The 27,811-nt window shown below is 43.4% G+C and overlaps 2 protein-coding genes across 3 annotated transcripts in view; both read left to right on the top strand.

The window, feature by feature from the left end:
- LOC146492353 (protein NLRC3-like) overlaps positions 1-27,811 on the top strand; it is a 306,715-nt gene that overhangs the window by 171,053 nt on the left and 107,851 nt on the right. The window contains exons 13-17 of the mRNA XM_085150974.1: positions 689-886; positions 6,664-6,840; positions 8,484-8,660; positions 11,571-11,747; positions 13,238-13,432. Of these exons, the coding sequence (XP_085007100.1) occupies positions 689-886; positions 6,664-6,840; positions 8,484-8,660; positions 11,571-11,747; positions 13,238-13,432 (924 nt within the window). The remainder of the gene's footprint in view (positions 1-688; positions 887-6,663; positions 6,841-8,483; positions 8,661-11,570; positions 11,748-13,237; positions 13,433-27,811) is intronic.
- Positions 20,661-27,486, top strand: LOC146492359 (uncharacterized). 2 transcript variants are annotated; one of them, XM_085151092.1, is made up of 6 exons: positions 20,661-20,821; positions 21,438-21,657; positions 22,021-22,121; positions 24,006-24,194; positions 24,262-24,336; positions 24,448-25,555. In XM_085151092.1, exons 2-6 carry the CDS (start codon positions 21,438-21,440, stop codon positions 24,589-24,591), a joined length of 729 nt encoding a protein of 242 aa, XP_085007218.1. In that variant the 5' UTR covers positions 20,661-20,821; the 3' UTR covers positions 24,592-25,555. The 2 variants fall into 2 exon arrangements, with proteins under 2 accessions (XP_085007218.1, XP_085007219.1); XM_085151093.1 differs by lacking the exon at positions 20,661-20,821 and having other exon boundaries at positions 21,410-21,657; positions 24,448-27,486.

The raw sequence follows: 27,811 nt of genomic DNA, 5'->3' as shown, positions 1-27,811 counted from the left end.
TTAATGTGAAATTAAATGTAATAATGTACATATAGCAGAGTTCTAGATCAGCTGATCAGAGTCAGGCCAATCAGTGTTATGGAGCCACATACTACGATTCACCATGGCAACGGCATGAGCAGAGGCTCCGTGTGAATCCAGAGGAGCAGGAATATGAATAATGACAGTAGATGTTTGTGTGAAAGTGCTGGAAGCAAATGAGTGTGTAATGTTCTTTCAGTGTTGCACTTTGTAGACGCTCCCTGAGCACTGGTCTCACAGCCAGCTGCACATAGAGACCAGTGTTGTTAGTCCAGGTCAGAAGATGACTTGTTGGAATGAAAATGAGCTTGTAGTTTGTCTGCTTTAATAATGTGACTGGAAAAAGGTGTTGGACTTCAAATATGTCCATTTCTTTAACACTTCACCTTTAAAAGTGAAGCCATGTGGTTCCTGGAAGGAAAAACACGACTTTTTCAAGTCTTTGTCCTGTTTTTATGAGAAATGTACGACTTTAATGTGAAACATTCAGAGTTTTTTCTCTTGTTGTGTTTGTTTGAAGCTGCTTCCTGTTGGCTTCAGCTGTTTGGAGTTTCCATTTTCTAAACTTCTACATTCTGAACCTTCTTCAGCTCTGAACAGATGATGAAACACTGAATGATTTCAAGCTCTTTGTCTAATAAACTTACATCTTTCATTCTTTATACAGATTGGTGGACTGTGGTTTGTCAGAGATCAGCTGTGATTATCTGGCAGCAGCACTGAAGTCCAACCCCTCCCATCTGAGAGAGCTGGACCTGAATAATGACACTATCCTTATGGTTAACAAAAACAACCTGCAGGATCCAGGAGTGAAGCATCTGTGTGGTTTCCTGGAGAGTCCAGGATGTAAACTTGAAACTCTGAGGTCAGTCAGCATGTTTTAGTTGTGCTGAGATGAATATGATGTGAAAGTTGTGCTGACACTAAACTGCAGACATCAGGCTGATATTATACTGATCCACACTGAGGATCTTCATGGTAATGTCTGTTTTCTTCTTCTCTGGTTTAGTCCATTGACTGCAGCAGAACAATGTTCACATTTCAAACAGTGATACTCAACGTATGGCCCGCGGCCCACACGCGGCCTGCCCACCTTTCCTGATTCAGAGAGAGGGGACCCTGATTAACCGTGTAGCGTCTTCCTCACAGTTCTAAGTATCAGACACAACAATGAATAATCCACAGCTGACTGTCTTTAGCAGGTCAAAGGTCACGGCACACAGCAGACAGTCAGAAATATTCTAACTCTGATCATTGATCAGTTGTGACACTGTGAGACTTGATCAGAGGTGTGATCATCACAGCAGAGGCCTTTGTGTCAAAGTCACTGAGGATCAAACAGAAACACATGAAGCAGATTTTCCTCTTCTGGCTTTTTATAGCAGATAACCTTCAAAATCTTCTGCAGTCGATCAAAAACTGAAGCAAACCATGAATCAACATGTGAACATGAGCTGATGCTGCTGAAGTGAAGCAAAGTTACAGAGGTTTGATTACAGACACAGCTGAGGGTTTGTAATCTGTCATCATTTTAAAAAGTTTCCATGGAACAGCAGAAATGAGGCTTTACTGTCAAAAGTCGACAGCACTGAACACAACAGCAGACTGGTGGCTAATAAACAGTGAATGATGCAGAAACAGATGTTTGAAGCTGTTCTTGGAGTACACTGAGAGAGAGAGAGCTGTGCAGGCAGGAACAGCCAAAGTCAGAGAGAATTCATGAGCATATTTATCAAACGTGAAGCAGAGTTTGGATCTTCTTTTGCTGCTGCTTCACTCAGTTTTGGTTGGAGACAGATGAAACCTGCAGCTTCAGGATCTGTGAGCTGTCCACTTTCAGCCTCGACGGCGTGTCCGTGTACGTGCCGTCGAGTGAACGATCCACGCTCTGTGTTTCCATCTTTGTGTGTTTAGCTGCTCTCATTCACTGTTTTAGCTGTTTGCTGCTTGTTGAAATAGTTTGTGAGCTTTAAGCTGAGATTCTGGCAAAATACATTTATATTAAACATCTATTCAGGATTGAATGAATCAACATCGTTTTATTCAAATTAAAACCATTTAAATGGGAACATGAATTTTTTACAGCCGCCTCTAATGCTGGGTAATGTCAGCTGGTCCATGTGCAGCTGGCTGTGAGGCTCAGGGAGCGTCTACAAAGTGCAACACTGAAAGAACATCATCCATAAATATTGAGTAATAATTGGACTCTCATACAGCGAGACTCAAATGCCTTTAAACATCAGCTTATCCTGCTGATCCAAGTCCAACACTGAGTTTTAAAAACATGTTTGTCAATCATTTTGTTTGGTTTCTGAGGAAAATGATTCAATAACTTGCTATTCTCTTTTGGCTCTCAGCGAATGCGGTCGCACTTTTCTCCTCTCCTGCCCTTATCTTCCCTGCTTAGCTTCTTATGTCCTTGTCTTGTGATTTTACTTTTCCCTGGAACACTCTCTCACAGTCTGTGCTCTAAAACCTAAAAGAGGAATTATGGATTGGATCCACTGGTTCCCAAATGCAATTGACACCCCTTTATCAACGAGAAGTTTGGGCTTGGGTGAGCCTGAGTGCTGAAGATATCTACCTATTCGTAACCATGATAACAGGGTTCTTGCTGATCAGAGCTGGCTTGGCCATGACTTATCGAAGAATTAAGAAAGCGGAACCTGCTGTTCAAACCCCCACAAGGCTGCCCGCTGGGATTGAAATGATGGGACGAGGCGTGAGTTTCTCAAAATTGGCTCATTGAGTGCAGCACGGATAAGATCTTGGAGAACCCACGGCTGCTGTGAATACTCAGAACAAGACCTCTGAGTGGAAAACTGGATTACATCTGGAGGGGCTAGCTCGAATAACACCTTTGAGTGCAAATTGGATCAAATCTTGGGAAGTGCACTGCAGTCATGAGTTCTCAGAACCTGCTCTTTGAGCAAAAATAATGACAACATCACGGAACGTAAGTTTGGATAACATCCTAGAAAGCTCACGGCTCTCCAACGGGAGATTGAGAGATCAGTGTTGGACTGTTAGAACAGCTTTGAAATTCATATGAGCTGTTCGCACTAAAGTAAAAACCATCATCACTTCATGCAGAGACCCCTTCGGCGCCAGCTGCGGTCTCAAGGCCGGAGCTGAACAAAACACCCTGATAACGACTGTGTTTAGACTGTTCCCCCCATTCCCTACAAGGCCACCTGGGTTGGCTGAAAGACTGTTTACGTAGCCTGGCAGGGCGAAGGACACTGTCTCAGCTGAAATCTGGACACACACACACACATACATACACTGATATGCACACAGTGATCCCCCCTCCCTTTCCAAACGCCTTCGATGCTTGTGTCCTACCGGGGAAGATGGCAGTCGACTGGACCAGCGCAGACATGCTGCAGGACCAGATGCGCTGTCTACACCGGCTCTCTCTCACCCTTTACCCCCCCCCCCCCCCTGTCGCTTGTCTTGTGTTTTTATGGTGTATTGATAGTCATGTGCTTTTTGTGCTGATGTGTGTTTTCTGTAATCAAACTGTTCTCCCACTAGGAGCTCAGTCGGAGTTGAGTTTTTTTTCTCCTCCTCTTACCTCATGTTATGTATTTTCGTTGTTTTTTTCCTATCAGCCTATCTCTCTGACATGTCTCCCCAATAAGATGTTTGTGTAAAGTTGGTCAGAAGGTTCCTTTGTAAGTGCGCATGCACCATTAGCGTGCTGCCTGCTGTAACCCTAATTTCCTTCGGGATTAATAAAGTATTCTGATTCTGATTCTGATTCTAATAAACAACATTTCATCATATTTCCTCATAACCCTCTTTTGTCTGACCATTTGATCCCATTTGAATTTGCAATAAAGGATCCACAAAGTTTGGTGACAATAATGACAGTAGATGTTTGTGTGAAAGTGCTGGAAGCAAATGAGTGTTTGATGTTCTTTCAGTGTTGCACTTTGTAGACGCTCCCTGAGCACTGGTCTCACAGCCAGCTGCACATAGAGACCAGTGTTGTTAGTCCAGGTCAGAAGATGACTTGTTGGAATGAAAATGAGCTTGTAGTTTGTCTGCTTTAATCATGTGACTGGAAAAAGGTGTTGGACTTCAAATATGTCCATTTCTTTCACACTTCACCTTTAAAAGTGAAGCCATGTGCTTCCTGGAAGGAAAAACACAACTTTTTCAAGTCTTGATGCTCAATCATCCAGGTAAGTAAATCTCCAAAAGTTGATTCTGTTCATCTGGACATAACATTTTGTGGGAGAAACGTTTCGTCATCTTCCAGGTGACGTCTTCAGTCTCAGCTGACTGCAAGTTTCAATCTTATAAACAGTGCATTTGCATAATGACTGAAACCAGCCCAGTGAAGGAACAATGGGCTGGGAGGTCAGTTCCTTCATCTTAATTATGCAAATTCTCATGACCAGTGATCAAAGACCAATGATCAATGGCCATGAGTCCCATTCACAGAGAGCTGGGGAATGGCTGCAATCACAGCATGTAAGATGGTGACAGATGGACCCTTAGGCCCCCTCCTCGATTCAGAGATGGTCTTTCCCTTTTCACGTAAATGGCCTCCTTGACTCCGCCCTCAAACCAGTGTTCTTCCCTGTCCAGGATGTTACATCCTCATCATTGAAAGAGTGTCCACTGGCCTGTAGGTGTGAACAGACTGCAGAGTCCTGGCCTGACGAGGAGGCTCTTCTGTGTTGTAGCCAGAGGTTGTTTGGTTTCCCCGATGTATAAATCCTGCCAATCCTCCTGCACTTAACAGCTACACTATGTTACTCTGTTTGTGTCGGAGGACCCGATCCTTGGGGTGGGCCAGTTTTTGGTGCAGCGTGTTTTGGGGTTTAAAAGCCACAGAGACCCGGTGTTTCAAAAATATGCGTCTCAACTGCTCCGATACTCCTGACACATATGAGATCACTACAGGTTTTCACTTAGGCAGCGGTTGTCCTTCTATTCTGGGTCGGCTGGAGCTTTCTTTAGGAGCCTTCCCAGCTTTGACAAAAGTCCAGCTGGGATAACCACATTTACTCAGGGCCTTCTTGATGTTCTTCTGCCTCCCTGGCTGCTGTGTCTGTCGGGATGGTGTTCGCTCTGTGTTGTAGCGTCCTGATGACACCCAGTGAGAGTCAAACCTTAAATACTGATCCGTATGTGTAGGTTTATGGTACACGTCAGCTTTTAGATGTCCCCCATTACTGATGGAAATCTCACAGTCTAAGAAGGCTAACCTGCCACTTTTCATATCCTCCCTGGTGAATCTGATGTGTCGGTCCACTGAGTTAATGTGATCTGTGAAATGTGGAATGTCCTGAGATTTGATTTTCACCCAGGTGTCATCCACATATCTGAACCAATGGCTTGGTGGTGTTCCAGGGTAGTCTAGCAAAGCCCTCTTTTCCACTTCTTCCATGTACAAATTGGCCACGATGGGTGAAACTGGGGAGCCCATGGCACACCCATGTTTCTGCCTGTAGGACTGACCCTTGTATGTGAAGTAGGTGGAATGAAGACACAGTTCAAACACACTTGGTGGATGCTGAGAGTGGTCCTGTTGCTGAGGTTGGGGTCATCCTGTGATCTCTTACGAACTACCTCCAACGCTTCTGTGACTGGGATGCAAGTGAAGAGAGATGTAACGTCGTACGAGACCATGGTTTCATCTGCCTCCATAATGACATCTCTCACCTTCTCAACAAAATCCAGGGTGTTCTGGATGTGGTGTTCAGAGCTACCAGCAGGTTGAGGATCGAAGCCAGAAACTTGGAGATGTTATAGGCGACAGAGTTGATCATGCAGACAATCGGTCTTAAAGGTGAACCCTGTTTATGTATTTTCGGTAAACCATATAGACTTGGTGTAGACTCACCTGGGTATAGCCTGTGGTATGAGGTCCTGTCAATAGCCTTGTCCTGTTCTAACTGCTTCAAACAGTCTATCCTTCCTGTAGCCACTTCCTGGGTCTCGTTTCAGGGGCTCGTAAGTATTTTCATCACTGAGTAGTGACAAAATCTTCTCATGATAGTCTTTCAGGCTTAGCAATACTGTGCACCTACCCTTGTCTGCCGAAAAGATGATAATGTTGTTGTCATCACTAAGTGATGTGAGTGCCTTCCTCTCCTCCATGGTGATGTTGGATGGTGGAGGATTTGCATTGCTGAGACAGGCTGAAACTTTCGTCCGTAGTTGCTCTGCTTCCAATGATCAATGGTCATGAGAATTTGCATAATTAAGATTAAGGAACTGACCTCCCAGCCCATTGTTCCTTCAGTGGGCTGGTTTCAGTCATTATGCAAATGTCCTGTTTATAAGGTTGAAACCTGCAGTCAGCTGAGACTGAAGATGTCACCTGATGATGACGAAACGTTTCTCCCAGAAAACGCTACGTCCAGATGAACAGAATCAACTTTTGGAGACTTTTTCAAGTCTTTGTCCTGTTTTTATGAGAAATGTACGACTTTAATGTGAAACATTCAGAATTTTTTCTCTTGTGTTTGTTTGAAGCTGCTTCCTGTTGGCTTCAGCTGTTTGGAGTTTCCATTTTCTAAACTTCTACATTCTGAACCTTCTTCAGCTCTGAACAGATGATGAAACACTGAATGATTTCAAGCACTTTGTCTAATAAACTTACATCTTTCATTCTTTATACAGATTGGGGGACTGTGGTTTGTCAGAGATCAGCTGTGATTATCTGGCAGCAGCACTGAAGTCCAACCCCTCCCATCTGAGACAGCTGGACCTGAGCTCCAACTACAACCTGCAGGATCCAGGAGTGAAGCATCTGTGTGGTTTCCTGGAGAGTCCAGGATGTAAACTTGAATCTCTGAGGTCAGTCAGCATGTTTTAGTTGTGCTGAGATGAATATGATGTGAAAGTTGTGAAGCAGATTTTCCTCTTCTGGCTTTTTATAGCAGATAACCTTCAAAATCTTCTGCAGTCGATCAAAAACTGAAGCAAACCATGAATCAACATGTGAACATGACCTGGTGCTGCTGACGTGAAGCAAAGTTACAGAGGTTTGATTACAGACACAGCTGAGAGTTTGTAATCTGTCATCATTTTTAAAAGTTTCCATGGAACAGCAGAAATGAGGCTTTACTGTCAGAGGCCGACAGCACTGAACACAACAGCAGACTGGTGGCTAATAAACAGTGAATGATGCAGAAACAGATGTTTGAAGCTGTTCTTGGAGTACACTGAGAGAGAGAGAGAGCTGTGCAGGCAGGAACAGCCAAAGTCAGAGAGAATTCATGAGCATATTTATCAAACGTGAAGCAGAGTTTGGATCTTCTTTTGCTGCTGCTTCACTCAGTTTTGGTTGGAGACAGATGAAACCTGCAGCTTCAGGATCTGTGAGCTGTCCACTTTCAGCCCCGACGGCGTGTCCGTGTACGTGCCGTCGAGTGAACGATCCACGCTCTGTGTTTCCATTTTGTGTGTTTAGCTGCTCTCATTTACTGTTTTAGCTGTTTGCTGCTTGTTGAAATAGTTTGTGAGCTTTAAGCTGAGATTCTGGCAAAATACATTTATATTAAACATCATTTTATTCAAATTAAAAACCATTTAAATGGGAACATGAATTTTTTTACAGCCGCCTCTAATGCTGGGTAATGTCAGCTGGTCCATGTGCAGCTGGCTGTGAGGCTCAGGGAGCGTCTACAAAGTGCAACACTGAAAGAACATCATCCATAAATATTGAGTAATAACTGGACTCTCATACAGCGAGACTCAAATGCCTTTAAACATCAGCTTATCCTGCTGATCCAAGTCCAACACTGAGTTTGTAAAAACATGTTTGTCAATCATTTTGTTTGGTTTCTGAGGAAAATGATTCAATAACTTGCTGCTAATACACAACATTTCATCATATTTCCTCATAACCCTCTTTTGTCTGACCATTTGGTCCCATTTGAATTTGCAATAAAGGATCCACAGAGTTTGGTGACAATAATGACAGTAGATGTTTGTGTGATGGAAGCAAATGAGTGTGTGATGTTCTTTCAGTGTTGCACTTTGTAGACGCTCCCTGAGCACTGGTCTCACAGCCAGCTGCACATAGAGACCAGTGTTGTTAGTCCAGGTCAGAAGATGACTTGTTGGAATGAAAATGAGCTTGTAGTTTGTCTGCTTTAATAATGTGACTGGAAAAAGGTGTTGGACTTCAAATATGTCCATTTCTTTCACACTTCACCTTTAAAAGTGAAGCCATGTGGTTCCTGGAAGGAAAACACGACTTTTTCAAGTCTTTGTCCTGTTTTTATGAGAAATGTACGACTTTAATGTGAAACATTCAGAGTTTTTTCTCTTGTTGTGTTTGTTTGAAGCTGCTTCCTGTTGGCTTCAGCTGTTTGGAGTTTCCATTTTCTAAACTTCTACATTCTGAACCTTCTTCAGCTCTGAACAGATGATGAAACACTGAATGATTTCAAGCTCTTTGTATAATAAACTTACATCTTTCATTCTTTATACAGATTGTGGAGCTGTGGTTTGTCAGAGATCAGCTGTGATTATCTGGCAGCAGCACTGAAGTCCAACCCCTCTCATCTGAGACAGCTGGACCTGAGCTCCAACAAGAAGCTGCACGATCTAGGAGTGAAGCATCTGTGTGGTTTCCTGGAGAGTCCAGGATGTAAACTTGAAACTCTGAGGTCAGTCAGCATGTTTTAGTTGTGCTGAGATGAATATGATGTGAAAGTTGTGCTGACACTAAACTGTAGACATCAGGCTGATATTATACTGATCCACACTGAGGATCTTCATGGTAAAGTCTGTTTTCTTCTTCTGTGGTTTAGTCCATTGACTGCAGCAGAACAATGTTCACATTTCAAACAGTGAGACTCAACGTATGGCCCGCGGCCCACACGCGGCCTGCCCACCTTTCCTGATTGAGAGAGAGGGGACCCTGATTAACAGTGTAGCTTCTTCCCCACAGTTCTAAGTATCAGACACAACAATGAATAATCCACAGCTGACTGTCTTTAGCAGGTCAAAGGTCACGGCACACAGCAGACAGTCAGAAATATTCTAACTCTGATCATTGATCAGTTGTGACACTGTGAGACTTGATCAGAGGTGTGATCATCACAGCAGAGGCCTTTGTGTCAAAGTCACTGAGGATCAAACAGAAACACATGAAGCAGATTTTCCTCTTCTGGCTTTTTATAGCAGATAACCTTCAAAATCTTCTGCAGTCGATCAAAAACTGAAGCAAACCATGAATCAACATGTGAACATGAGCTGATGCTGCTGAAGTGAAGCAGAGTTACAGAGGTTTGATTACAGACACAGCTGAGAGTTCGTAATCTGTCATCATTTTAAAAAGTTTCCATGGAACAGCAGAAATGAGGCTTTACTGTCAGAGGCCGACAGCCCTGAACACAACAGCAGACTGGTGGCTAATAAACAGTGAATGATGCAGAAACAGATGTTTGAAGCTGTTCTTGGAGTACACTGAGAGAGAGAGAGAGCTGTGCAGGCAGGAACAGCCAAAGTCAGAGAGAATTCATGAGCATATTTATCAAACGTGAAGCAGAGTTTGGATCTTCTTTTGCTGCTGCTTCACTCAGTTTTGGTTGGAGACAGATGAAACCTGCAGCTTCAGGATCTGTGAGCTGTCCACTTTCAGCCCGGACGGTGTGTACGTGTACGTGCCGTCGAGTGAACGATCCACGCTCTGTGTTTCCATCTTTGTGTGTTTAGCTGCTCTCATTCACTGTTTTAGCTGTTTGCTGCTTGTTGAAATAGTTTGTGAGCTTTAAGCTGAGATTCTGGCAAAATACATTTATATTAAACATCTATTCAGGATTGAATGAATCAACATCGTTTTATTCAAATTAAACCCATTTAAATGGGAACATGAATTTTTTACAGCCGCCTCTAATGCTGGGTAATGTCAGCTGGTCCATGTGCAGCTGGCTGTGAGGCTCAGGGAGCGTCTACAAAGTGCAACACTGAAAGAACATCATCCATAAATATTGAGTAATAACTGGACTCTCATACAGCGAGACTCAAATGCCTTTAAACATCAGCTTATCCTGCTGATCCAAGTCCAACACTGAGTTTGTAAAAACATGTTTGTCAATCATTTTGTTTGGTTTCTGGGGAAAATGATTTAATAACTTGCTGCTAATACACAACATTTCATCATGTTTCCTCATAACCCTCTTTTGTCTGACCATTTGATGCCATTTGAATTTGCAATAAAGGATCCACAGAGTTTGGTGACAATAATGACAGTAGATGTTTGTGTGATGGAAGCAAATGAGTGTGTGATGTTCTTTCAGTGTTGCACTTTGTAGACGCTCCATGAGCGACTCACAGCCAGCTGCACATAGAGACCAGTGTTGTTAGTCCAGGTCAGAAGATGCTGCAGCAAGAGTACTGACAGGGACTAGAAAGAGAGAGCATATTTCTCCTGTTTTGGCTTCCCTTCATTGGCTTCCTTTTAAATCCAGAATTGAATTCAAAATCCTGCTCCTCACATACAAGGTCTTAAATAATCAGGCCCCATCTTATCTTAATGACCTTGTAGTACCATATCACCCTATTAGAGCACTTCGCTCCCGCTCTGCAGGCCTACTTGTTGTTCCTAGAGTATTTAAAAGTAGAATGGGAGGCAGAGCCTTCAGTTTTCAGGCCCCTCTTCTGTGGAACCAGCTTCCAGTTTGGATTCAGGAGACAGACACTATCTCTACTTTTAAGATTAGGCTTCAAACTTTCCTTTTTGCTAAAGCATATAGTTAGGGCTGGACCAGGTGACCCTGAATCCTCCCTTAGTTATGCTGCAATAGATGTAGGCTGCCGGGGATTCCCATGATGCATTGAGTTTTTCCTTTCCAGTCACCTTTCTCACTCACTATGTGTTAACAGACCTCTCTGTATTGAATCATATCTGTTATTAATCTCTGTCTCTCTTCCACAGCATGCCTTTTATCCTGTCTTCCTTCTCTCACCCCAACCAATCACAGCAGATGGCCGCCCCTCCCTGAGCCTGGTTCTGCCGGAGGTTTCTTCCTGTTAAAAGGGAGTTTTTCCTTCCCACTGTCGCCAAAGTGCTTGCTCATAGGGGGTCATATGATTGTTGGGCTTTTCTCTGTATCTATGAAGCGCCTTGAGGCGACTTTTGTTGTGATTTGGCGCTATATAAATAAAATTGAATTGAATTGAATTGAAAAGATGACTTGTTGGAATGAAAATGAGCTTGTAGTTTGTCTGCTTTAATAATGTGACTTGAAAAGGTGTTGGACTTCAAATATGTCCATTTCTTTAACACTTCACCTTTAAAAGTGAAGCCATGTGGTTCCTGGAAGGAAAAACACGACTTTTTCAAGTCTTTGTCCTGTTTTTATGAGAAATGTACGACTTTAATGTGAAACATTCAGAGTTTTTTCTCTTGTTGTGTTTGTTGGAAGCTGCTTCCTGTTGGCTTCAGCTGTTTGGAGTTTCCATTTTCTAAACTTCTACATTCTTAACCTTCTTCAGCTCTGAACAGATGATGAAACACTGAATGATTTCAAGCTCTTTGTCTGATAAACTTACATCTTTCATTCTTTATACAGATTGAAGCGCTGTGATTTGTCAGAGATCAGTTGTGATTATCTGGCAGCAGCACTGAAGTCCAACCCCTCCCATCTGAGAGAGCTGGACCTGGGCAGGAACAACTACCTGCAGGATCCAGGAGTGAAGCATCTGTGTGGTTTCCTGGAGAGTCCAGGATGTAAACTTGAAACTCTGAGGTCAGTCAGCATGTTTTAGTTGTGCTGAGATGAATATGATGTGAAAGTTGTGCTGACACTAAACTGCAGACATCAGGCTGATATTATACTGATCCACACTGAGGATCTTCATGGTAAAGTCTGTTTTCTTCTTCTGTGGTTTAGTCCATTGACTGCAGCAGAACAATGTTCACATTTCAAACAGTGAGACTCAACGTATGGCCCTCGGCCCACACGCGGCCTGCCCACCTTTCCTGATTGAGAGAGAGGGGACCCTGATTAACTGTGTAGCTTATTCCTCACAGTTCTAAGTATCAGACACAACAATGAATAATCCACAGCTGACTGTCTTTAGCAGGTCAAAGGTCACGGCACACAGCAGACAGTCAGAAATATTCTAACTCTGATCATTTATCAGTTGTGACACTGTGAGACTTGATCAGAGGTGTGATCATCACAGCAGAGGCCTTTGTGTCAAAGTCACTGAGGATCAAACAGAAACACATGAAGCAGATTTTCCTCTTCTGGCTTTTTATAGCAGATAACCTTCAAAATCTTCTGCAGTCGATCAAAAACTGAAGCAAACCATGAATCAACATGTGCACATGAGCTGATGCTGTTGAAGTGAAGCAAAGCTACAGAGGTTTGATTACAGACACAGCTGAGAGTTTGTAATCTGTCATCATTTTAAAAAGTTTCCATGGAACAGCAGAAATGAGGCTTTGCTGTCAGAGGCCGACAGCACTGAACACAACAGCAGACTGGTGGCTAATAAACAGTGAATGATGCAGAAACAGATGTTTGAAGCTGTTCTTGGAGTACACTGAGAGAGAGAGAGAGCTGTGCAGGCAGGAACAGCCAAAGTCAGAGAGAATTCATGAGCATATTTATCAAACGTGAAGCAGAGTTTGGATCTTCTTTTGCTGCTGCTTCACTCAGTTTTGGTTGGAGACAGATGAAACCTGCAGCTTCAGGATCTGTGAGCTGTCCACTTTAAGCCCCGACGACGTGTCCGTGTACGTGCCGTCGAGTGAACGATCCACGCTCTGTGTTTCCATCTTTGTGTGTTTAGCTGCTCTCATTTACTGTTTTAGCTGTTTGCTGCTTGTTGAAATAGTTTGTGAGCTTTAAGCTGAGATTCTGGCAAAATACATTTATATTAAACATCGATTCAGGAATGAATGAATCAACATCGTTTTATTCAAATTAAAACCATTTAAATGGGAACATGAATTTTTTTACAGCCGCCTCTAATGCTGGGTAATGTCAGTTGGTCCATGTGCAGCTGGCTGTGAGGCTCAGGGAGCGTCTACAAAGTGCAACAGTGAAAGAACGTCATCCATAAGTATTGTTTTTGTTTGAAGCTGCTTCCTGTTGGCTTCAGCTGTTTGGAGTTTCCATTTTCTAAACTTCTACATTCTGAACCTTCTTCAGCTCCGAACAGATGATGAAACACTGAATGATTTCAAGCACTTTGTCTAATAAACTTACATCTTTCATTCTTTATACAGATTGAGGAGCTGTGGTTTGTCAGAGATCAGTTGTGATTATCTGGCAGCAGCACTGAAGCCCAACCCCTCCCATCTGAGAGAGCTGGACCTGAGTAGCGACACCGGAACGCCGACTAACAACAACCTGCAGGATCCAGGAGTGAAGCATCTGTGCGGTTTCCTGGACAGTCCAGCATGTAAACTTGAATCTCTGAGGTCAGTCAGCATGTTTTAGTTGTGCTGAGATGAACATGATGTGAAAGTTGTGCTGACACTAAACTGCAGAAATTAGGCTGATATTATACTGATCCACACTGAGGATCTTCATGGTAAAGTCTGTTTTCTTCTTCTCTGGTTTAGTCCATTAACTGTAGTAGAACAATGTTCACATTTCAAACCTTCAAAGAAGAAGAAAAATCCTCCACTGGATGATTCACTGTGAAACTCTCCAACTCTTCATTCCACCTTAAAGTCTGTCTGACACTGAAATCCAAAGCAAAATGTGCGTTTGCTTTACAGACAGCAGTCCAACACAAACATACACACATCATCCAAAACACAGTCCAACATCCAAATCTTGTCCACTGCCAGCATGAATGATGGGAAAGAGAAGGAGGAACACTCTGACATTCAGGGTTAGAATGAGTTTCATGAAGCAGACTGTGAAGATCAAAGCTGCATTAGAAAGCTTACATGAATGAATGAGTGGACAGAAGTGGACAGAGATCATCTGAAGCACTTCAAAGGCTTTAAATCAGCACATTTCTCTTTATTCTTTATCAACTCTGTTAGTTTCTCTCAGTTTTCTGTGGAATGAAGCTAACAGCAGGCTAATAAGATGCTGACCAATAGGTTTCTATTAAAGGTTGTAATTTGTATATGAAAAAGTGCTTTGGCTCAGCAGGGATCAGCTTACAGGTAGAATACAGCTGCTGGATGGGATTAGCATGTCATAGCTATCTACCAAACTGCTAACTGGGGGATTTCAGGCCATCTATGGATCATTTTTGCTAACTGTTTATTCAGCTTAGGCTCACAGGGCTGCAGCCTGTGCCCTAGCTGTCATAGGGCAAGAGGCGTGGTCCACCTGCACAGGTGAGCAGTCCATCACAGGGCCAACAGAGAGAGACAGAGAAGCACTCTCTCACATCCACACCTACAGCCAATTTAGAAGCACCAATGAACCTAAGCAGCATTTCATTGGACTGTGGGAGAACATCCAACCTCCACAGAAAGGCCAACAAGCTTCAACCTACAACCTTCTTGCTTTAAGGCACTAGTGCGAACCACTTTTCCCCATTTCAGCCCAAATCCTGCATCTTCCTGTTTCTGACTCCAGGCCAGCTCCACTAACACTTTCTCATCAGACACTGCCACCTAGTGGAGGAAGTCTTAGTTCCATTTGAAGCTTCAGATTACAGTTAGTTCCTTTACAAAGAGGTGGAGGTGGTGGGGCCACAGCACCATCATCACTGAGTGCCATAGGACACTTAACCTTTGTTTCCATATGCTGGGAACTTCCTGTTGTTCCAAGGAGGACTGGAAAATGTGTGAAAATCTCCCAGTCAGTTCCTCACAGCAGACTTCAATCATTTCCCTCCCACAGCATCAGGACCAGGGCTTTTTCTCTCTTTGGTCCCACTAAGAGATTTCCACACAAACACCTCATCAGTGGGACTCTCAGAGCTACCAGCCCTTTGCTACAATCACAAAGCTCTTCATTGAAATCAATGATATCAAAGCTGGAATCAAATGAGTCCAAGTCTTCGGCTGATTGAGCATCACATTCATCTTTGCTCCTTGTTCTGCATCCCCACCATGGACTTCATTCCTTTCCAAGCCAGCCTTGAGTGTCCTTTATTCAGCTCATCCTCTGCTTTACTTTTACACCTGATTTTAGCTGCTTTATCTCTCTTTCAACAAGTTTCTGTGCCTCAATCTTTTTCTTCTCTCCCTCATAACAAGACAGCTTCTTCTGCCTGAGAACATGTTGGAGTGATTTACTAATCCAGGGCTGCTTATTGGGGAAAATACTTCATGTTTCCAAAGTAATACCCATTTTTCCCAGGAAGAAATGTCAGTAGAAATCGATGATCTAAGTGAGAACATGAGCCTTTAAAAAGTCCCAGTGGGTGCAGTCAAAGCAGTCCCTCAGTCCCAGTATAGAGTCTTTGGTCCAGACTGGAACAACTGTGTGCCCAGTTTGAGCTCTCTTCAGTGCTGTGACCTGACAGACCCAGAGGGGCCATCACATCACATTTAGAAGCTCCCCTAATGGAGCCACAACACATGTCCAATACTTAGTCTGTCTTGTTGGACCAACTGGAAGAAATGATTCAAGGACTTAGTCACAGAACAGAGATTCAAATCTCCAAAATCCAACTGGCTGCATCAGGACATATAGTCTGAAACTCTGCACAGTTTCCTGTTTGAAGCTGCTTCCTGTTGGCTTCAGCTGTTTGGAGTTTCCATTTTCTAAACTCCTACATTCTGAACCTTCTTCAGCTCTGAACAGATGATGAAACACTGAATGATTTCAAGCACTTTGTCTAATAAACTTACATCTTTCATTTTTTATACAGATTGATGAGCTGTGGTTTGTCAAAGATCAGCTGTGATTATCTTGCAGCAGCACTGAAGTCCAACCCCTCCCATCTGAGACAGCTGCACCTGGTTAACAACAACCTGAAGGATCGAGATGTGAAGCAACTGTCTGATCTTCAGCAGAGTCCAGACTACAGACTGGAGACTCTGAGGTCAGTAGAGTGATGGAGTGAGTGGGTGGTGCTGTCAGCAGTATTGTACTAAACACAGTCAGTATGAAACAAAGATCCAGTGTTTCCTGTAAAGCTGCAGCTTCTCAGTGAAGCTGTGAGAGGAGAACGGTGACAGGCTTCAGGATTGGACACAAACACTTCCTGTTTCTCACCTTTATGGTCACCATAGTAACGGCTGACACGCTCTGATCAAACACTGTCAACAGCCAATCAGCTCTCTGAACAAAGCAGCACGCAGACCAATGACTGCATTGATTTCCAAGTTTAAAGCAGTGAAGAACACAGTCTGTAGGTGAGGAAGAATTTAGTGAGAGCAGATGTTTGGATGGAATTCCTCCAGTTAACAGCTGGAACGTCCATCTGGATTGTTGGGCTTGTTGTTGGGGTTCCTACAGAGCTCAGAGTGGACACACCAAGGTTCTTCTAATGAATGAAAGTCCAAACTCAAACTAGGGAAAAACATTTCCATCACCTTCAATAAAAATCCAAAGATTAGAGAAAGTGAAGCAACAATGAGTCCTAGTACAGTCCCAGCACTGAAGTCCCTGCTGCTCTTTATACTGGATGTGCTGCATCACTGACTGAAAGCTGATGAAGAGTCTCTGGAAACACTCGTTTATCTCCTCTGCTCTTCCTCCTTCTCTCTGCAGGTGGTTTTCGTTTTAAAAAAACAGGACGGTGTGTGTGCTGAGAGAGGAGCAGCTGTGTCCTGATGATCCAGAGAGGTTGAAGCAGCAGCAGCTTGTGTGTAGAGACGCTCTGACTGGGCCATGTTACTGGGAGGTGGAGAGGAGAGCTTCATCCAGCAGTGACTGACAGAGGAATGAAGTGCAGATGACTGTCAGTGCTGCAGAGTGAACTGCTCTGAGAACAGCTCCACTGTCAGACACAATGTAGAGTCCAGCATCATCCCTGTGTGTCCCTCTGGATCTGACAGAGGATCATCAGTGTATCTGGACTGCTCTGCTGCTGCTCTGTCCTTCTACAGTCTCTGCACAGTCTCTGTCTCACTCTGGAAAGATTTTACAACTTGTGTAATTACAGAACATTAATATAATATTCAAACATGTGATCTTCTCTTTATTTCTGAATCTTTACCTAATAAAGAAAAACCAAACTAACAAACAGAACCTGTCGTGTCCTTTTTCACCACACCTCTGAATCTTTTCTGTGTTTTTCCTCTTTTCCTCCTTCCTGCAGCTCCATCTTCATCATTCTGTGTCCAGTATATGTGAACATGTCCAAAGCATCTGAGCCTCATGTTACCCGTTTGTGTGAGTTACGCCTGTCGTTGTGTTGTGGTGTATAAATCAGGGGCAGGAGACAGCGCTGGATCTCTGAGTTCTTTACTGTCAATTTCTGCAACATCTGCAATATCTAGAAATGCAAACCTGTGAGCTGTGTGTGTTGTGCATCTGCTCGGCCACCTCTCCTCCGGCCATGCTGGAAGCAGCTGTGTTTGACAGTTTTATCCACTCTACAATAATCGAACAAATTAAATGTTCAAAAATATCAACTTAAGCACTTCAAAGTCAACAAAAAGCTTAAAACAATTAAATAATATTTCAGTGAAAAAACAACAGCTCATAAGAACGATACACAAAATAATACAGAAATAAACAAACACAACTTATTAACCAGGATCCATGTTTTTGTCACAAACACTGAATCAGCTGATTCACTCTTTATGTTTCTGAGTTTTGTGATTATAGTTCTGGTTTCTGTTTCTGTGTCTTCACTGTGTCCCACGTCTCCTTACTTTGGACTCTGTATTTCCTGTTTTACTTTGACAGTCCTGTGTTACTGTTTCCTGTCTCGTGTGTGTAATTGGTCCCAGCTGTGTTTCCTTCCTGTCTCCCGTTCCCTGATTACTAAACTGCGTCCACGCCGCCGGCGCTCCTCTCCACAGCTGGATTCCAGGATTTCAGAGCATCCAGCTGTGGTGAGTGATGGAGACACTTTCTCTGCTCCCTCAGTAATCAGGACAGTTGATTGAACATCAGAGAACATAAAGGACTGTTTTTCACCTGCCCGTTCTGAACCTGGACATTAAAGACTGCTGGCTTCAAGGACATTAATCCCAGTGTCAGCCAGCCAATAACAGCCTGTGTTTTTCAGCTCTTTAGGAGTCAGAAATGAGAAAGACACAGACTGCTAACCTCTCCCTGCAGGAAATAAGCTCCGCCTCTTCCTTTCCTGTATATGAGTGATTTGATATATAATAATAATAATATAATAATAACAGCATCCAACATTTCAAGTGTTCCTGACTACAAATCCAGAGATCGTGACTGATGGTCAAAGACCAAGAGGGGACAGAAACCTGGAAATCATCTGTTTACCTGCAGGTAAGGTTGCTGCCAGAAGCCAGAGCAGAAATGACCCTGCAAACATCTGGTTCTTTCATAAAAGTTCAACTGAAATCATACTTAAGTCTCTTTTCACCTGCAGGTCAGCGTCCTGTTACATGTCTGTTATCTATCTCTGTTCCTTCAGCACCAAGAACAGAAACCTTAATGAGGAGTGTCCCAGCTGAGGCCCGAGTCCCAGCAGCTGAGAGGCTGCTCACAGTTCACTCACAGTTTATTGAAAGAGTGTCTGAACCTGTTTTAAACCAACGTCTGGATAAACTCCTGCAGCAGCGCGTTATCAATGATCAGGAGATGAATCAGTCAGATCACAGCAGAGCAGATAAAGCACGAGACGTGATGGACACGAGGAAGTGAAGCCAGCTCACTGCTGATCGCTGCTCTCTGTGAGGAGGATCGATGCCTTTCCACAGAGCTGAACCTGAATGAAGACAGACTTGGAAAGAGTCTGTGGAGCTGTGACCATGAATCTCAAAGACCACTGACAGTGTCATTGTGATCTTCATGTGACGTGTTTTTAAACAGCCCTTTAGTTCTGAAAGTGCCTCTCGTTAAAACCTGGACTCTGATTAGATGATGAGCAGGACATTGGATGGACTGAAGCAGAGTCTGGGACCTCAGTAATTATTGGTGCACAAACCAGCAAATATGTGAAGCTCCATTAATGCTGAACCACATCTACAGGTTGAAGAGCAACACCTCAGGTTATCTGGGACCAGCGTCAGTTTCCACCAATATAACTGAAGCTGTTTTTACCTGTAATGCTGGAATAACCTCTTGAATCACATGATCAGTGTTTACAATCTGTTTACTGAGGTTTAAACTCTCCTCTGTGCTTCTGCTTTGAGCAGCACGTTGTGCTTCTGCCTGTTTAAATAAAGTTTTGCTGCCTGCTTTCTTATGCTGGAGTTTGAATTCAGAGATCAGGAACTTAGAAAACTGATAACTGATGGACAGCAGGGCAATAAGGGGAAGTGGAGACAGCTGGGAGAACAAGACACAGGTGAACTAAATCACAGCAAACAAGACGAGGGAAACAAAAGCAAAGCACGAGGACGACAACTCACCAAAATAAAGCAGGAAATGTGAAAACTGAAACAGACACATGAACAAAGTTAATAGAAGAGACTTGACCTGAGAGGGTGAAACACTGAAAGAGGAATAAACTCTAAAGTAGCAGCGAACCAGGAACAAACCAAATATACATGAAACCGTCTAAAACCTGGATTCAAAGAGATTCTTTAAACAAACACGAGAAAGTCAGGACACATCGAGGCAGCTGAGTTTTATATTGTTTTGTCTTATTGTGGCCCCTTTTCCTTATATATCTATATATATATATATATCTATATATATATATATATATATATATATATATATATATATATATATATATATGTATATGTATATGTATATATATATATATATATATATATATATATATATATATATATATATATATTACTGAGGCACTAATCATGGCAGTACAAGATCCATAGAGGCTGGGGTCTATCACACCAGGCAAGACCCCAGGTGCAGGCTGTGTAAAGATGCCCCAGAGACAATCCAGCACATAACAGCAGGGTGCAAGATGCTAGCAGGCAAGGCATACATGGAACGCCATAACCAAGTGGCCGGCATAGTGTACAGGAACATCTGTGCCGAGTATAACCTGGAAGTCCCGAGGTCAAAATGGGAAATGCCCCCAAGGGTGGTGGAGAATGACCGAGCTAAGATCCTGTGGGACTTCTAGATACAGACGGACAAAATGGTGGTGGCTAACCAACCGGACATAGTGGTGGTAGACAAACAGAAGAAGACGGCCGTAGTGATCGATGTAGTGGTTCCGAATGACAGCAATATCAGGAAGAAGGAACACGAGAAGCTGGAGAAATACCAAGGGCTCAGAGAAGAGCTCGAGAGGATGTGGAGGGTGAAGGTGACGGTGGTCCCCGTGGTAATCGGAGCACTAGGTGCGGTGACTCCCAAGCTAGGCGAGTGGCTCCAGCAGATCCCGGGAATAACATCGGAGATCTCTGTCCAGAAGAGCGCAGTCCTGGGAACAGCTAAGATACTGCGCAGGACCCTCAAGCTCCCAGGCCTCTGGTAGAGGACCCGAGCTTGAAGGATAAACCGCCCGCAGGGGCGTGCTGGGTGTTTTTTTTATATATGTATGTATGTATGTATGTATATATATATACTGTGTATTTTTGTCTTTTTAAATCTTCGACGTCATTGGAAATGATTTCAGTGGCTGAAATAAATGAATTAACAGCCACAGAGGAGGCAGCTTTGTTGTGTGTTTGGTTACAGAGTCACTAAGAAACACACACAATCCACCGGCCTGGGTTACCATGGAGACAGTCAAACTTTGATTCACTTCCTGTTTCCACTGTTAGTCTGACTTCACCGGTTGGTCCCAGAGTATCAGAGACTCGTCCTCAGACAGACGCACACAGGTGAGTCAGCACAGGTATTATAACCCTGCTGGTTTCTGATCTGATGAAACATCGTCTCATTATTATCACTGAGTCTTGTTTTTATTTGGGAGCTTTATTAACACCACATTTATTTTATCTGTGGTCTTATGATAGATGATGGCAGCACAGTTTCACAGAAAGATGATACCATCAGTCAAATGTAAGAAAAAAGGAAATTATTGAAATGTTTATATTAAACATTAAAAAAGAGAAAAAGCTTTGTGTAAAATCTCTTCTTATTTAAAAACTAGCAGTTTTCATTGGTAGCAGGTGAGAAACACGTGGCTGTGTGAATAAAGGAGTTCAGCACATGTGCATCAGAGCACACAGCAGGGGTGACCTGGACATCTGTGAAGGTTATTAATGCACAACTATAGCTGCAGGTTTAAGAGCAGCGCATGCTGCAGTCAGAACTGTTACCCAATGAAAAGATCTGCAGCTTCATGAAGCAGCTGGAAGATCAAACAGTCCAACATTTACAAAGTGCTGTTAGAGGTCCAGCTGAAGCAGTACAGATGTGCTCCTGTCCCACATTCAGTCCAAATGAATGAGCTTTCAAAGTGAGATTACTGAGAATATTTGAATTGTGACTCAGATGGCAGATCCAGGCTCTCAGCCTCCAGCTGAAACTTCCAGTCCTCCCCCAGCCAGAAGCTCTGATGCTGGGCTGAGAGACTTTGATCCTTCCCTGGATCCAGAAGTCCAGGAGGGAGAAGGAGAACAGGACCTCCTTCCTGATCTGGAGAGGCCTGAGGGAAAGAAAGATGGAGCAGACAGAGCTTTGAACAAACCTCCTGAGCTTCACCTCCACAAAGGTGCAGACACTGATGCACAGATTCACATGTGACACCTGCAGCGTCCAGCTTGTGCCGCTGACATTATCTCCACTGTGATACAAGCCTCATTCACTCGCTCACACACGTTCATACAATCACCTTTTCCTCACAGTCGCACACATGAATGTAATGAGGGGAACTCGGGTTCACTGTCATTCCTCAGGATCCTTTGATATGCAGACTGGAGGCTCTGTGGATGAAACACCGACTGTCTGAAGCACTCTGAAGTGTTCATGATGGACTTCATCCTGATTAACACTACAATACTTGTTACAGGCCTTTTATATGGAATAATATTCTTTTCCATTAAAGCTCTGAACATTCTCACTCTTTCTGGACCAGGTGTGACAGGTGAAGGACACCGGCCAATAGGAGGACAGAACCTGAGAGCCATTAGTCACATGACTTCAGCTGCTGCTGCCTCACCAACCACTGGCCCCTCGGTGAGTCTAGAGTTCCAGCAGTGACCACAGGAAGTGCACACGTGTGATCTAAAGCTACATGTGGGCCTGTGACCATCAGTCACTGTGGTAGACGGGTTTGTGAGTCCCTGTGATGCTGGGAGTGTCCAGGACAGTCGCTCCTGATCGGGTCTCTCATGGAAAGCTGGTCCCAGGAATTCCTGGAAAATTCCTCCACAAAAGAGAACTGGGAACATAAGTGCAGAGTGACAGAGGTGCTCAGCAACCCTGCTGTTATATGGGAATATAACCAGAATAGTCGGCAACCACTTGGGTTAAGTTAGCCAAAGAGACTCAGACTGACTTCATCATGTTGGCAACGTGTCTGCATTGCTAAATTCCAGTTATTCACCAATCAGAGAATAATTCCAGTCATTCAGAGACAGATTGGGATTGTTTGGAGGATGTAATCGTTTCCTTCAGGGAGCGTGTTGGACGCTCAGTGTCCGGGTGATTAGCTGGCTGATGCAACTACTTAGAATCAGTTTGTGAATATGAAGAAAATCAGTGCAGTCACTGGACAAACTCTGATTCTTCCTAGTTTCACTCTTGTTTCAGTCCAGTGTGACTGAGGTGGTAAAAAATGATCTGACTTTTAGCCACACAGCTGTCTGCTAGAGAAAAAGCCTTTGTGCACAACTTTCTTAAAGGCAAACGGCACCATGTTCACTGCAGCTGCAGCAAACGCAGCAAAGAGTGAAAGTTGGACTGAGAATGTTGTGACTGTTTCATGAGAAAGAGCAGGAAAACAACCATCACACACCCAGACACAGTGCTGGGATTAGAATTAGACTTTAGAGCAAATGTAGGACAAAAGCTTTAATATGAAAGAGGAAAACCCAACAACAGCCAGAGCATGAAGCTCAAAACTGTACCAACCACCAAGAAAGCTGACAGGCCTGTGACACGTCAGAGACGCCGTTCAAATCAGAAAGAAGTTGGTTTATTGACAACATGTAAAAAACCAAAAGAATCAACCTTCAGTTTAGAGCGAGTCGACCAATCAGGCACAGCAGCAGCTCTAGAATAAGCAACAATTTTATGTATTACAAACAACCTTTCATATACACACATACATATGGCTCATATGCTGTTTAAAAAGGGCTCAAAGACCCAACAGATTACACAAAGTACAAAAATACTTTCATTCAGACAACAGTCAGCTGTGCACGAGACAGAGACTACAGTTAGTAACATGGACTCACTTTGTTTCAGACACGACACAAAGTAACACAAAGCCACAAAGAGCAGAAACATCAAAAAGGAGGCAGAGCAGCAGCAACTCTCCATGAGCTGTGAGGCTAACAGCCACCCACACTTCCTGTGATGCACAATGAAAACAACATTAAGCTGAAGGATGATAACAACAGAAAGAAGTCTAAGCTAACGTTACACAGCGCTCACACAGCTACGACCTGCATCCACAACACCTGATTCTACTGAACACAAACAAGTTAATGATATCTGTGCAATCCAGGGAAGGCTTCCAGGAACGTGAGGATCCACAGACAGCTCTACAACAGCATCAGGCAGCAACAATGTTACTGATCACTGACTCTTTCATCCTTTTATACTCAATCAAAAAGTGCTGTGTTCACATTTGTTTCTGCTGAAATCCAGAGACTGAAAATGTTTTAAAGTTTGAATAAACTGACTGAACTTCTCACGAGTCCAACCGTGAGGAACACTTCCCCCCATGACACATCACAGGAGAACGTCTCAGTGGAGGGGGGGCAGTAGCTCAGTTTAGGCAGTCGCACTCAGAATCGATGCCTCCAGTCAGGGTCAAACGTGGTCCTCAGAAACCTGCAGATGTTTGGCTCTCGCTGGTCTCTGCGTCTGTAGACTGAGCTGATGTTTCTCCAGGTGTCTGGTAAAAGGACGACGCTGCTGTCCAATGAGGCGAGGAGAGAAGTAGCCAAACAGGCGAGAGCCGTGAAGGAGGAACGGCGGGCAGCTCTGGATGCCCGACATAAATACCTGATGAGCAGGCTGGCAGACGCCGGCAGCCTGGAGGAGGCGGCGGTGGAAGACGCCATGGTCTCTGATGACAGAGTAAGTTCAGAGACGTGATCCTTCCTCAGAGTTGAACCTTTGAGTCATTAATGTCTGATTCTTCCAGTTCAGTCTGATCCATGAATTCTTTGCTGCAAACGGATCCAAGAAGCTGATTTTCTTCTATCAGGATGTCAAACAGGTAACTTTGATCACATTTCAATGACGGACACATGAAGGTCTAACCGCTCTTCATAATCTGCTGTTTGTTGCACTTTGTATTCATATCTTTTAATATCTGCCTTTCTCCCAGAGTCTGTCCTCCCGTCAGTCTTCCTTTGTGGACGCATCAAACTCAGCTGTGGCTCAGAGGAAACTCTTCCTCACTACGGGGAACTCTGAGGTTGGCTTCAGCTTTTTATGCTTAGTTCATGTGAGAATCACAGAAAAATGCTGATATGAGTGGAAGGTTCTGCTGGGAAATTGGCAAAGAGCAGATTATTGAACAGCGAGGCAGACAGTTCGTTTCAGTGATGCCAGTTTATTAGAAACGAGGACTGTGGGGCTGCTGGAAGTCAGGACGGCCGTTCTCTGGATAAACCTGACAGCTGAGGTGGAGAGCAGGATTTATCCACAGACGGCTTCTTCCAAGCAAATGTCCTGAACACACCTGAGCTGAGTGTTACACAGAAACGTGTCTTAAAGCACGAGCCTGGATCAGACTCGAGGACTCAGAGCTGTGTGACGTCACATTGATCCACCTCTCGGGGTTTTTGTGTTCTGATGTATCTGATTTCTCTTTAAGCTCCAAACAATCCCGAGCCTACGATTCATCATTGTCCTGTTCAGAGACGATGAGCCTGAGCGTGTTTGTGTTTCCATGGATCAAACTGTGCTGCTTTGTTTGGTTAACGAGGTGATTAAAGTCTTTGAGCAAACACTGGATGACTGACAGCTGCAGGCTGAACATCAGGAGGTCGAGAGGCCGAAGTCTGAGGAGCTCAAAGCTCCACAAACACTTATTCACAGAAAAAAGGACTACAAACATGGAGGAGCAGCAACATGAGCTAAAGGCTACATGCTAATAACATTTCCCTGGATGTGGTTTGAACAGGATCATGAATGATGAAGTATTTAAAGTCAGTTCCAGCCTGAGTCGGTGCCGTGTTGGCAGCTCTGATATGCAGAAACGTTCAAACATGGGACAGGAATAAAAACACTCCTGTGACGTCAGAGTTTATGAATGATGACAAACTGTTGCTTGTTTTTAGAAACTTTGTTGATGCTTAAAATGATCAGGACATAAAAGCTGAATAGATCCACTTCAAACAGGAGAAGCTTTCCAGTTTGCATCAGCTGGGAAACTCGCTCATATCCAGTGTTGGGCAAGTTACTTTCAAACAGTCATTAAACATTCATTAAGTCATTAATTACAGTTACTAATTACTTATTCAAAAAAGTAACTTAGTAACTGAGCTACAAGGTTGTAGATGTAATTACTTGAAAAGTAACTATTGTGTTACTTTAAAAGTACCCTCTGGGCTCCAGGGTATAATCGGCCATTGTGAACTCCTTTTGTCAGGGTCCTGGGTCGCAGCGTTTTGTGTTTCCTTTTGGTTTCATCTTGTGTTTGGTGTTTATTCTGAGTTTGTATTCGTTCTTAGGGTTTGGTTCTTATGTTTAGTGCTTCTGTGTTTTCTCAGCCCTGCCTGTGTCTGTCCTCTGTGCTCTGTTCCTGTCCTTGTGTTGTAAAACAGTCTGTGTGTTTCCTGTTTTACTTTGAAGGTTTGTGTCTCGTCTTGTGGTTCAGCTGTGCTCCCCTCCTGTGTGTCGTCCCCTCATTACCTGGTGTGTATTTATAGTGTGTGTCTGCCTGTGTTGGCGTCGTCTGCATGACTCTGTGTGTCTCCGTGTCCATCGGTGTGTCTCCACGTATGTATCCATGTATTTACTTGTATCGGATACATAAAAAATCTTTCCGTATCGCACAGCACTACAGAAAGCTCTTTTCTAGGGTTGTATTAAACATCTGTAACTACTGTAACTCCTGATCCATTTCCTCAATTAAAAGAAGTCCAATGATTCCTGAGAGCAGCAACTCTGCGCTTTTCATTCATATTTGCATCATTACGGTAATCCCAGGTACATTGTTGCAGCAGCCCCGTGAAGGTTGAGAGAATAGTGAGTGAGCGTGATGGAACAATTTCATCACACGTTTGGCTTCTTTTTACCATGTTTGTTTGTTTGTTTTTATTGTTTTGTTCTTTCATGTGTTATTTACCAAGATTTGGATGGTGTTCTGCCTCGAGTTACCATAATGTCCCTAACATCACAAAAAAGCACAGAGTTGCTGCTTTCAAGAACTGCTGGGATTTTTCATTTGCCCCAATGGTTCAAGACTCAAGTTAGGTTAAAAACACTGGGATCAGTTTAAACGGGTTCATCTGTGTCAGCTGTATCGTCACTGCTGCTCTTGTGTGTTTTTGTTGAAAACTAGGTGCTGTTTGGGCTCAATGATGTCACACTTTTTATGCACTTGTTTGCTCCTAAATACGTTTCTATTGCAGGTCTTTTCCAGTTGAAAATGTGAGTGAGCACTACACAAATGACTGACACTGAAATACACTGAAAAGAAAAACCCCAAAACTAAATCCAAACAAAAACAACTAAACGAAGTAGTTACACACGTTATAGAATATATATACTGGGCATACAAGCCTGGCCTAAGCTTTCTGTCAGGAAGACTGCAGCAGTCCAGGAGTTGGCTTAACTGTCTTTAAGTCCCACTGAAGAATTGTTTACATCAAAGTGCTTGCCAGGCTTAGTCCAAATTAGGTGCAGCCATACTTGAACTTATTGTTGTATAGTATGTGGGACTATGAGCAATGGTTTTCTGGAAACAGAAACAGGCAATTTTATAATTAGTAGAGTCACAAATAACTAGAAAAACAATTGAGAACATAATGTACTCAACACAGCAATATCTCACAATATCCACAAGGGGTCACTATAGATCATATATTGCCTAAATAGCACGTCATACAAATTGCCAATCATAAGGCACGGACATGGCAAGCTAGCAACAGTTAAACTAAACAATAGAAAAGTCCTTTATTTCTAAAACCGCTGCATGTAATGACTGCGGGAGATTACAGCCGCTGCTATTAATAATCCTACCAACATGGTATCAAAGCACTGAGGCATAACTTTAACATGCACAAACAATTATAACAGCTTCATGCGAGTCAACCTGCCAAAAGGACTAACACTTACAGGTTCATAAACACACAACTTAATCACACGAAACAACTGCGATGCTCTGCAGTGGCACGTTTAGTCACTCCCACTCTGCGTGCTGAACACATGCCCACTGATACGCTTATTTCTGCCTCTAGACATTCTGAGGACAAGTCAGAGCAGGAAACTTGAGCACACGTGGTCTCATTAAATCAGACAGCTCGAGTCATTTAAAAAGGATCTTTTAAGCAGTGCTGTCCCTCAGCTTCATAGTAGATCCATCTATGGGATCAGTTTGAAAATCCTGTCTTCTTTCTAGTTATCATGTTACAAGATTTTAAGAAAACTTGAACGCTGATCATGAGTTAAATGCCACTGATCTTCAAAATCATCCAAGCTTTTTGATAAATGCACACAAAAGTCAGGTGTCCATGCCACCC

This window comes from Neolamprologus multifasciatus, chromosome 23, assembly GCF_963576455.1.
Source record: "Neolamprologus multifasciatus chromosome 23, fNeoMul1.2, whole genome shotgun sequence".
Classification (NCBI taxonomy): domain Eukaryota; kingdom Metazoa; phylum Chordata; class Actinopteri; order Cichliformes; family Cichlidae; genus Neolamprologus; species Neolamprologus multifasciatus.
This window is presented reverse-complemented; position numbering and strand designations above follow the sequence as displayed.

Coding starts and splice junctions, on each gene's coding strand:
- LOC146492359 (XM_085151093.1), top strand. CDS start 21,438: ATGGCAGATCCAGGCTCTCAGCCTCCAGCTGAAACTTCCAGTCCTCCC. Junction 24,195..24,261: donor CCATGGTCTCTGATGACAGA/GTAAGTTCAGAG, acceptor TGATTCTTCCAG/TTCAGTCTGATCCATGAATT. Junction 24,337..24,447: donor TCTATCAGGATGTCAAACAG/GTAACTTTGATC, acceptor CCTTTCTCCCAG/AGTCTGTCCTCCCGTCAGTC.